The sequence below is a fragment of the Pinus tabuliformis genome, chromosome 7 (assembly GCF_031772625.1).
Source record: "Pinus tabuliformis cultivar Carrire ecotype Pingquan chromosome 7, CPIR1, whole genome shotgun sequence".
In the NCBI taxonomy this organism is placed as follows: Eukaryota; Viridiplantae; Streptophyta; class Pinopsida; order Pinales; family Pinaceae; genus Pinus; species Pinus tabuliformis.
The window spans coordinates 1,127,348,079-1,127,360,571 of NC_142293.1; the positions used below are offsets into that span (position 1 = coordinate 1,127,348,079).

Consider the following 12,493-nt stretch of genomic DNA (forward strand, 5'->3'; position numbering starts at 1 on the left):
AACTTTCACTGTAAATTTTTAAAGCATATAGTGAAAATTATAAATAATTATTTATATTTTTTTAACAATGTTTTAAAAAGATGCATTAGGCATATATATTTTCTTATTAATGTAGCTATATAAATTAAATGGATGATTGGTTAATCGAGATAGACATCTAATCATGATAAACATTAAAACACTTCATGATACATTTCACATTATCAAGTTTAAAAAAAAATGAAAATTACTCTATGGCCCCAAGGGAGACAAAATGTTCAAGTACTTTAGGGGTCCTGGTCATATGAAAAATAATCAAGCAGAGATATATGGTCTCTACCAAGAACTTTTGTTAGCAAATGAACATCAGATGGACACACAATTATGGGAGATTCTCTTGGACACACAATTATGGGAGATTCTCTTCGGTCCTGCATCATCAAAGCAGAAACTGCCAAAAGAGAAATCTACGAAACATCATGAAAAGAAAAAAAAAAATGCAAAAAATATCCCATTTATAGCATATTTCCATGTCCTAGAGACTTCAACATAGAAGCAAACAAATATGCTAGCAAAGGGTGTAAATTGAAGATAGGTGAATTAAACACTAACGATCAAATCAAGTCTGCTATAATTTCCTATTGGTGGATGAAGTCTAGCACTCTCACAATTGTTAATTTCCTAAACTTAAATGAATCTGCCAAGGACATGAGTAAATTCATAGTTATGAAAGATCTCATAATCAATTAGTAGCGTTATGTGTTGTAAATTTTGTGTTTTGTTGAGGCAGCTTTGTAAGGTAATCACCTATAAAACCCCTCTTTGTTACTCAGATATATTGTCCTCATGAAAATCATGTAATTTTACTAAAAAGGAAAAAAACAATTTGAACATTTTGATGAATTAATTATGTAATGTCTAATGTATTTGTTGTAAACCATGTAGAATTATATAATACAACAAATACTCTCTGGTTAAAAATGACAATAGCTTAAGAGAATTTTGTAACTCAATACTCCTCCAAGCTCAGCCTATTAGCCTAAATCATGTAATTCAATAACTTAGTTTCCCAAATCTTTTTAGATAAACAAATTAATTAATTAATTATAATTATAATTAAAAATATATATATATATATCAAAATTATAATTTTATTTTAAATTTCTCATTTAATTATAAAAAAATTCATATATGAATTAATTTTATACATTTAAAAAAATATATAACAAAATTTTTAAACATGTAAATTTATTTATATTATGGATATTTTTAATCTAAATAAAATGTGTTACAATATTTTGGTTGGTTAATATTACATGTTTCAAAAACTATAACATATAACTCATTTTATATGGCAGTATTTTTTTAATTAATCAAAAAATATAAGTCTCAATTTTTAATTTGTAATTTAATATAAAATATTGTAAGAGATTAAATTTTAGTATATAACTACTTAATAATTAAATTAAAATTATAAAAAATCCATTCCAAAAATAAACGTAAACACCGGTAAACATTCACATTTCAACAAATATTGTGAAAATACAGATCACAGAATAAACATTTGCTTTCAATCTGTGCTAAAATACAGCACATGTAGCTTTCACCAAGTTAATTGGCGCAATAACTTGGACACAGCAAGAATATGGTACAGATGATATACAAAAGAGTTCTAAAAGCATTTAGAAATCTAGACGAGGAACCTAAAAGTACTTGGAAAAGCGAAAGGAGAAAATATGAAAATAGATTCCAAACACAAAAGATCATTGTATATTCTTGGGGAGATTTCTCTGATAGCTTATCCAATAAGCTTACTGCCATTTAAGTCATTGCAGATGCAATTTTTAAATCACTTCTTCTGAGCCCATCCACATTCCATGGAAAAAGCTATCAGTGAGTGCTGCTTCTGCCGAGTCATACAACAGTAACCGTTTCCTGAAGGCCTGTAGCGTTCGTTTATCTTTGGGAGAACACCTCTGCCACCCTCAAAAAATTCCGTCTTAGTACATACATACCAACTGCACAAATTGGCCTTTAACAACACCACTCAAAATCATAGCATGGCAAGTTAGAAAATATGTAGCAAAGGAAGATGAACTCACAAATGCCTTCTTGGTGAGGAGAGTATCCGCTAGATAGTGCAACCATAAGGAATTGGTTTTGGGATATCTGCCAACGCAAACAATGAAAACAAGAAATAAGAAGAAATTTTCAGCAACTCCAAAAACCAGTAGTCCCAATTTAACGAACACCTTTCTTTGTCATTTTTAGGCGTACCTTCCTTCCCAGTTTCCCTGGGTTACGTTCAACATCCTTCGATACGTTTCGGCCTGAATTTCAAAGAAAGTTGTTTTGTACGTTACCCAATGAAAAACATATCTAGAAAAGCATTCCAATAATTAAGAGACAAGATTGGCTATACTGTCTACAAAAAAGTCTCACTTCAGTTACAATAATTGAACAGATATATTCCCTATGAAGCAAAAAGAAGACATATGTGAAAGCTGCGGTTAATTGATGAGTTTTGAGACAGTGCATGAGGTTTATGTGATTGACTGTCATAATACCTGAGTGTTTCGCTTTGGGCCTTCAAATAAAGCAGGATCTGCTGATAAATCCAGAAATAGAACCTGATTACCTGTGTTAGAGCATCACAACATTCAGTTTACTCTTATTCCATTCTTTTCTCTGTGCATCTGAATTTTGAATTGTGAAATAATTACTTGAGACAGCTTGATCGAGTGGCGTATGCACCCAGTCGTTACAACTGGTGCATGTAAAAATTCTCATTAAAATGTGATTAACATTGATATCCAAAAAAGAAGTGAATAATAGCAATTCAGCCAAGTCAAAAAGTTAGCTAACCATACAAATCTGCGGAGGACAACTGTGACCATTTCACGCTCGCTAGCATTGCAAATAAATCAACATCAAAGTAAGCCCTTACAATTACTCAATTGGTTTAAATTATAATCAAACTTAATTTATGTATGCGTGGGGACATGTCCCATACCCCTCTCCATCAAAATAAAACGACAAGTTAACCCAGTGGCAGCTATTGCCATCATAATTAAGTGTTAATTACCCAGAGATTCAAGAGTCAACCCCCTTAATTTACCCATGTCTACAGAAAGGGTATATGCAGGCATCTAGAGGTTATAGAGGTAGCAGCCAGAATCCACATTCTGATCCCGTGCCACGCGACTGCAAAACCAGCCCAATTGCCAATTTTTCTAGTCAAAAAAACTAAATCGAATATTGCTTATGAGATGTCATGAGTTCATGCTTACGCCTAATCAATGCTCCTGTGAAACTTGTTCAACCACAACAGTTTAGAAAGAAGGATGACGAGCATGGGAAGTTCAAAAATAAAGAAATCTGAGTGGTGAAAGGGAGCAGTAATGGATTTGTTTCAATTATCAATGGGCTGCCTAGCTAGTGTAATGATGGTTTGCGAAACAGAGCTTCCAACTTTGTCAAAAAAACGAGTTGAATCGGGAAAATATTAATTATCATGCTTCCTGCTCAGAATCTGATTATACATGGTGCAAACTACAATTTTATACAACAAATTAATATGGCACTATATGAATATTTTAGAACTTTGAATCTCGGAATCATATGAAACAAACCCAACTCATTCGAATTTTTTTGTCTTTCATGCTGATCCGATACTAGATCTAAGATAATTATTAAGGTATTATAGACTCATGTGCATGGATATGCCTATGTTACTTTCTGCAATGGATCGATAAGATTGCGAAATACATAGACAATGAAGCAGTTAAAGAAACATAATAGACAACACACATAAACGCAGCAAGTTAAATATGGAGTTCACCCAAAACTCCTCGGCTACATCTCCTGGTCAAGCCTTCAGTGGTGGCCTCTCTATTATGTCTTCAGAAGCAAAGTTTTACAACAGTGAGCTCAAATTGGGCTTCACACAATAGAAACAAAACAATAAGGCTTCACTTGGATCCCCCAAGTCTCTTTTGAGTACACAGACTCTCCTCATTGACTCTCTGTGTCTGTTTCATCTTTGTCTCAGCCCTGCCTACCTTGTCTTCTGTCTTCTGTGGCTTTAAAGCCAATCAGCGATGCATGTTCATTTCGCCTTCTCGGGCTCTTTTTGTCCTGGCCTTTGCCTGCTCGAATCCCTCTTCTAAGCATTAGCAATCATGGCATAATGCCTTTTGGGGAGGTGGCCACCTATTCTGCAACGGATGAGTGCATCGGGCCTTTGAAATCCCTGAAACGAACATTCTCTGTTTACACAGAGAAATGCGTTCAAACACAGGAAAAGTCCGCCAAAACACTGTTCATCGGACTTCAAACATCCATAATTCCGCCTTATACTCCTATCGGATCCACCTTTATGTTGACATCGCATCTCCACCATTGATCTGGGAGATCCAGATCCAACGGCTGTGGTTCGTTCCGGGCGGCCCTTTCGTACGGGGGTTAACCGCTTGATGAGGGTGGTTTCCTCTCTCCTTAGCCTAGACATGTGGTAGCTATTGTATGGGCTCGGGCAGAGCCCAGCCCAAACCACTTACCGCCTTTGGGTCCTCCCGAAATCCTGCCTGTTTCGTGGATTTCCTTTTTATATTTAAAATACGTTAAAACACTGAAAAATCTCGTAAAAATGGCTTTGAGTGGATTTGAAATATTATTCATTTTCATTCCCAAACCCTTTCAAGTCCAGTTTTCATCGCATCAGCGCTTCCCTTGTATTTCGTTTAATAAACGAAATATGTGAAAATACATTAAAAATGCCATTTGACGGATCTCAAATCTTATGAAATAGTGTTTATATTTTTATCGGGTCTGGTCTATCGAAGTCTTAGTCACAATCAGCCATACTCCTTTGCATAGCTCCGATGCGATATTGCGATATCACAATCACATGTCGTTGATCCTCCGAGCCGCAATCACATGTCAGTGATGCAATAGCGTGATTGACTTTGGACCGTTGATTTGCACGCATAGATCAACGGCTCTCGTTTGATCGCACTTCGCGCTATCGTGCTTCCCATATAGCCGCCTCTGACAGCCTCCAATAGTCTTTGCCGATTGCGATTTGTCGATCGGATCTGGACTATTGATCGGCCAAATCCGACGGCTCCTATGCATCACTCCTTTGACCGCCGATAAGCCTGTTTTCCATTGTTTTCTTGGTGTTTTTGGGTCCAGATAGTGTTTTCTCATACGATTGTTTTGACCTTAAGATATTTTTGAAGACTTAGAGGGTATTTGGATCCATTTTGGATCACGCCTTCCCACTTAAAAAGGCTTTTGAACCACCAAAAGATAGTTTTTAAGCATCAATCAGATGAGGATACAACTCCCTCACTTGCCCAATTTCCATCCATCGTGCACTACTCGGTTTGAACCTTTGAGTCCAATTTTGAGGTACTCAACATCCCCTCTGCACGTATTTCTCACCTTCCTGTCCAGAACTGTATCTTCCTACAACTCATTGAGATATTCAAGCAACAGATCATCAATAGAAGGCAACTGACTTTGCTATTCGAGATCTTCAACCAATGAAAGTTCAAATAGTCTCAAGTTCTCTGCATTAACCACTGAATAGATGTGCATGTACGCTGGCAAATCAAGGCGAAAAGCATTCTCACCAATTTTCTCAAGCATCTTGAAAGGCCCATACCTAATTGGCTTCAGCTTCTTTCCTTAACCTTGCATTTTGTCTTTGCTGATGCACAGTCAGACTTGATCACCAACTTGGAAGCTATGCTCAATTCAATGTTTATCATGCCTTTCCTTATACTTGGCTTGGCTCTTTTCCAGCAGTTCTTGCACTGTCTGATGAACTCCTTGGATCTGTTCAATGAACTTGGTTGCTTTGTCCACATCAATGCGTCCATCAACTGCTATGTCTTTACTAAAGACAAAATCCAAGGGAGACTTTGGTGTAAAACCAAAACAAGTCTCAAAGGAGATCTTTGTGTAGAAGAATATTTAGCACGGTTGTAAGCATGTTGCAAATAACACAAACGTTCATCCCAAATCTTGGGACACTTGCTGCAATAACCCCTAAGCAACTAAATCATTGTCCTGTTGACCACTTCTATTTGGCCATCTGTTTGTGGATGAAAGGTTGTGATCTTCTTCAGTCTGGTGATCATCAACTCCCACAGACTTGACCAAAACTTCCCAACAAATCGGGAATCTCGATCAGATACAATGGAAGTGGGTAACCCAAAATGCACCCAGACATGCTGAAAGAACAACTTCGATGTTTGTTCAGCTATAATCTGTTTGTTACAAGGTATTAAAATACTCATTTTGTTGAACCTGTCCACAATAACATATAAATAGTCATGATCTTTTCTAGATTTTGGCAGTCCCCCTACAAAGTCCATGGAAACGCTTTCCCAAGGACGATAAGGAACTGGAAGTGGAGTGTCAAAGCCTAGCTTTCTATTGTTGGGCTTGCTTTTAGCACACATGGTACACCCTTTAATATATCTAGAAAATGTTTCATGCATTCTTAGCCAATAGCAGAATCTTTGCAGCAGTGCAACTGTTTTACTTACACCAAAATGACCTGATATTAGAGAAGTGTGTGCTTCTCGGATTATGTTAACTATTTCAATTTGTGGAATGCATAACTTTCCCAAATGATATAAGAGTTGCTCCTTAACATGATAATCCAATTCTTCTACTTGTTTGTCATGACTTAAAGTTGCATATACATCTTTAAAATCTACATCTTGAGCATATTATTCAATGTAGCTTTCATGCAATACTGAATTATGCTTAAGTATAGTAGATGCATTTATGATTGGTCTTGATAACATATCTGCAACTTTATTGTGTATGCATTTCTTATATCTGATGACTATTTGAAACTGTTGTAGAAAACCCATCCACCTGTAGTGTCTTGATTGCTGCAATTTAGTTTGTGAGTGCAAATATATAAGTGGCTGATGATCAGTATGTATAACTGTTTCTTTGTCCAATAGGTAATGTTTCCACCTTTTCACACTCTACACTAATGCATACAATTCTTTATCATATGTGGGATAATTAACTACTGCAAAATTAAATGTCTCGGAGTGATAGCATATGGGTTTACCATATTGCATCAACACTGCTCCCATGGCATAGTCACTGGCATCTATCTCAATCTCAAATCGTCTTTGAAGATCTCGCAATGCTAATACTGGGGTTGTACTAATCTTTTATTTCAAGGTGTCGAAGGCTTTTTGTTGTTTGCCTCCCCACTGAAACATCTTGTTCAATCATGTCAAAGCATGTAAGGGAGTTGCAATCAAGGAAAAGTTAGCAATAAACTTTCTAAAATATTGTGCTACTCCTAGGAAGCTTCTAACTTCTGTAGCAGATTTGGGTTTAGGCCAGTTCACAATGACTTCAACCTTAGAGGGATATATCTTCAATTCACCACCCCTTGCAATATGACCCAAATAATTCAAAGATGTTTTGCCAAATTCACATTTTGATAACTTAACATAGATATTTTCTTTTTTCAAAACATCTAGAGTCTGCTTTACATGCTTCAAATGTTCTTCCCATGTTTTACTGAAAAGAAGAATGTCATCTAAATATACAATTACAAAATCATCAATAAAAGGCCTGAGTACATCATTCATAACTCTCATGAAAGTGGCAGGAGCATTAGTTAAGCCAAAAGGCATAACCAGCCATTCATACAGCCCTTGCTTCGTTTTGAAAGCAGTGTTCCATGCATCTTGTTCTGCTACTCTGACCTGATGGAAGCCACTATGTAAGTCCAACTTGGAAAAGTAAACAGCTTCTTTCAGTCGATCCAATAGATCATCAATGCGAGGAAGGGGATAATGATTCTTGATCGTTATTTTATTCAGTGCTCTGTAGTCAATGCACATCCTCCATGAACCATCTTTCTTTCTCACCAACACGATTGGAGATCTGCATGGTGATGTGCTTGGCCTTATGAACCCTTTCTCGAGCAGCTCTTATACCTACTTCTTCATCTTTGCATTCTCTAAAGCGGATAACCTGTACATTCCGATGTTAGGCAATGGAGCATCTTGCTGCAAATGAATATCATGTACAATTTCCCTTTTGGGTGGAAAACCTTTAGGTTCTTGAAATAAGATATCATATTTTGAAACAACTTTTTCTAAATCATCTTTCTATTTAGCATCACAGCCCTCAAATACATTGGTTTTATCTGGGCTCTTTTCCTTTACAACCATCAATAAAAATTGCTTGCACGAATTTACAATTCTTTTCATCTACCTTGAGTTTATGAGAGTGTAGTTATTTCTGAGTTGATGAGCTCTTACAATATATTCTATTCCATCTTTCGTGAGTTGATATTTATTTTCAGCTCTATAGAAAATGCCTTTTCTATCATACAAGTAAGGACTTCCTAAAACAATTCCACATATATCTAAGGGAACGATATCTAACTCAACATCATCTACAAAAGTTGACCCAAAAGCAAATCTAAGTTTAAATTGTCTAGTCACTTGTAGCTTTGCTTTATCGCATACCATGCTTCTTCAAATCAGCTTGGGTCCTGCCTTCCCACCACACTAGGGCATTTCCTCCAAGGCGAAGGCTAGCCAGCTCAATCTTTCTCCTTTCTGAATCGATGTTCTACACCCTACAATATACATCAATCTGTCTAATCCATTTATCTAGCTTTTCTGCATTTAATTCTCCATCATATATTGGAAAATCAAATTTTACATCCAATTTAAGCAAAGGGCTACAAAGAGGTGTTGATAGAGGAGGCTTTTCTCCTTTCCCTTTGCCTTCAAAATGGCCATCTAGAAGAGGTTCTTATGTTCCTTTGTCTTGTTTGGAGGTTGAAGTATCTTCACCTCTACCTTTCTTAAATTCTCGATACATCTCTTCTACCATAGCTCTCATGGTCATGAAACTGTCCATGAATTGAGAGTCTGATTCCAAGGGAATTTCTTCCGCCATTTTCCTCCTAGGATAGACTCTTCCTATTTTTGGGTTAGTCTCAACCAGTTCTACTTCTCCTAATTTGAGCTTTCACCTAGTTAGCATTCAACAATCCAACACACGCTTGTCTAAACTTAGCAACCTAAAGCTCTTATACCACCTGACCTGATATTAAATCTAAGATAATTATTAAAGTATTACATACTCATGTGCATGGATATGACTATGTTACTTTGTGCAATGGATCAATAAGATTGCGAAATACATAGACAATGAAGCAATTAGAGAAAGATAATATACAACACACATAAACACAGCAAGTTTAATATGGAGTTCAACCAAAACTCCTGGGCTACATCTCCTAGTCCAGCCTTTAGTGGTGGCTTCTCTATTATGTCTTCAGAAGCAGAGTTTTACAACAGTGACCTCAAATTGAGCCTCACACAACAAAAACAAAACAATAAGGCTTTACTCGGATCCCCCAAGTCTCTATTGAGTACACAGACTCTCCTCACTGACTCTCTGTCTCTGTTTGATCTCTGTTTCGTCCCAGTTTCCAGCTGGAAACGCCCCCCCCCCCCCCCACGTTTCCTGCAACATAGGAAACAACAATACTTGCAATATCAAAGTCTATGAACCTCAATGACTAATGAGTTCAACCCCAGATGGTTGGGTTGCACCCATTGTTCAATCATCTCCACTTGCCACACAACATAAATGACCCAAAAATAACACTTAAGACGCTCCATTTGAAGTCAACAGCCCTTTGGCGCTTTGATAATTTAAATTAACCCCTTCATGACTAAGATACTCACTATCTGGGACATTTTTTCCACCTTCATTGGTCTCCTTTACCAATAATCGATGCATTTATCTCGTGTAGTGCGGGTCTCCAATATTTGTTTCTGCTCAAGTAACAAAGGGATATTTTTGAAGCAAATGGTAGAGCCCCTTACCATCCTTTTCCTCAATCTACAATGCTTTTCTAGCAATTTGCACCTACTGGAGCTTTATCAAATAGTTCTTTGTACTAGATTGCTTAAGTTTTGGAGTCAATACTTCGGCTACCACCTTGTATCTAGTAAGCTAGAGCCAACCAACCAGGTAATATGGGCTTGTTACCCACCGCTTCGTGGGTGATATCCCCAAGATAATTTCTTCTCCATGATTGACCTCAGTCGACAGCCCCTTGTAACCACCTGAGAGCTCGTTGTGCCATTTCTCTGCCACCTGAGTCAGCCATGTGGTCCCTCACCCACCTGTATTGATCATATGTTTGAAGGTGGGCCTCCCGAATCTAAAGGTATGTCTTGTCATCGGGTAATTGAGTATTGCCTTTACTTATCGTGCATACTTCTGGGTATGGATTGATGTGGGGATTTGGTGGAAAGGGTGGGCTTAGTTTGTGCTCTTGTCCTCTTGATCTCTTTTGGATGTTACCCTTGGATCTTAGTCTTGTGGGATCTCATTTTTTGACCATTTGGTTATAGAGTGGTACTACTTGGGAAACCCCGACTTTAGGTTCTTGGTCTCGCTCCTTTATCTGCATATAATAATATATTACTCCCATTCCACTCACTATACCCCCATTCATCATTTCTCCCACCTGGGTGCACATAGGGCCAGCCTCCCTATTGTGAAAATTCCTAAACTAAAATCCTATCACTGCAACAACTAATTTATTTCACCTACTTATTATTCTCAAGAAGTTATTTACGAAAATTCCTTCAGCAAATATTAAAATAAATTCTACTGCAGTTATCACATAGTTACCCAGAACAAAAATACATGCACAAGAATCAATCACATCAACACAGTTATTTTTGGACAATTGTCCCCAGAAAAACCCAATGTGGGAAAATCAGTGCAGCAGATGATGGATTTGTTAATCTTCAGCAGCAATTGCTTTTACAAGGAATTATTTTACAGAGGAACTGAAAGAAAACACCTTAGACTTTTCCTCTAAGACCAGCTAACACTTTGGAGACCCTGCTCCCACTTTTGTGTCACCCCTGCATCACTCTGATTGACCCAGTGTGGCTCTGAGTGGCTATGCCTCCCTCTGCATTAGCCTGCGTAGGCTCTGCGTCTCTCCTCTGGATTACGTCTTTCTTTATGTGTTGTCTTCCACCGCCCTTGCGTCACCTCCTCATCGATCACTTCCTACTGTTGAAGCTCGCCTCTACCTCCACCCTGCAACTCCCCCTAAAATCAATCTCCTCTTCGTTGAGAATCGCATTTCCTTGAGATATTGAGTATCTGTCGTTGTACCTCCAAATGATCCTCAAGTCTTCTCTTATACTTTCTTGTTAATGAATCAACGGCCAAAATTAAGTCCTTAATCAATGACTAAGATTAAAACAAACTTGATCCTCGTCTCTTAGAAGCTTCTTATTCTTATCTTTATTAATACCCATTAATATTTTTATTTTCCTAAGTTTAGACTTAGGAACCCACTAAAAATATTAATTATTCTAATAACTCCTCATCCAGATGGAATTTCTCAAATCGATTTCAAGGTATTGGAGATCCCATGTGCCTTAGCCTCTCCTCCAAATTTCAAGGCTAGATCACATCCGATGCTACCAAAAATCAACACCTATCCCCTTGCCCCCACCTTGCGTCAAGCCTAGAATGATGCCCCGAAGGTTGAAGTAGCTAAAAGAAAAAGAAAAAAAAACATAATTGGCCACATTTAACAGGAAATTGTACCACAAAATGCAAAAGATGATTGGGGCAAAAATAATTAGCATGTGTGCAAAAGCCAATACAAAGCTCTACCCCATCCATGATCATCATCTTGGTTCCATAGGCCCTAGATGAGCCTCCTTTATCATTCAAGAACCCATGCTTGGCCCAACCCCTAGAGGGTAATGAACCGCCCTACCTAAAAGGGGGTGATCACTGCTATATATTACACATCATGCTCTTGTCCTTTGAGCCCCGAGCAGTGAATGATAGAAAATTCATAAAAGCCAAAAGGCATATAAAGAAGGGTGGAAAATCAAGGTTGAGGAACCTCGTGTACCACGATTGCTCCCTCCGACACATTACATACCTAGGTGTGGGATTTCCCTTTTCCAACTACCCCTATGCCCCAATATGTGGCCGAGTGTTGCCCCTCTCATTCCCTATTCCGTTCCAATTATTTATCATTTGCCAACCTCTACTAGAGGGATGTACCTTGGATATACTATCCCCATTAAGGGTTGAAACCACCTAATAAGGTACTTGGTTAACCCCCTTTGGAGCTTGGAGACACTAGCACATGCCAACGCCCACTGCGGAAGAGTATGCCATTATGAAGTGCCCACTTTGTGTATCCATGATATGTAAACTCTTTTACCCGATTATTTTAATGACTGGTAGTACTGGAAGCCTAGGGGATGCATTGGATCTTATGCAAGATTACAGGTGGTTTCCATATCGGTTTGGTCTCCCTATACGGGACCCTAACCTCTAGAGGTCTACATTGGCACATATAGGGTGTGCATAGAGATCCATTGGCCTCCACGGAAATAGAAAACACTCCACAGATCTTCATCGATGCTCAGAGACTACTAGCGAT

The 12,493-nt window shown here is 37.9% G+C and overlaps 1 protein-coding gene across 2 annotated transcripts in view; it reads right to left on the minus strand.

Moving 5' to 3' along the window:
• Positions 1-1,528: 1,528 nt before the first annotated feature.
• The window catches only part of HASPIN (Protein kinase superfamily protein), a 159,388-nt gene continuing 148,423 nt past the window's right edge, over positions 1,529-12,493 (minus strand). For both annotated transcript variants that reach the window (XM_089456535.1, XM_089456536.1), the window contains exons 12-15: positions 2,547-2,617; positions 2,257-2,309; positions 2,082-2,148; positions 1,529-1,955 (exon numbers count right to left, since the gene is read on the minus strand). In XM_089456535.1, coding sequence (XP_089312661.1) covers positions 1,824-1,955; positions 2,082-2,148; positions 2,257-2,309; positions 2,547-2,617 — 323 coding nt within the window. In that variant the 3' untranslated portion in view covers positions 1,529-1,823. The remainder of the gene's footprint in view (positions 1,956-2,081; positions 2,149-2,256; positions 2,310-2,546; positions 2,618-12,493) is intronic.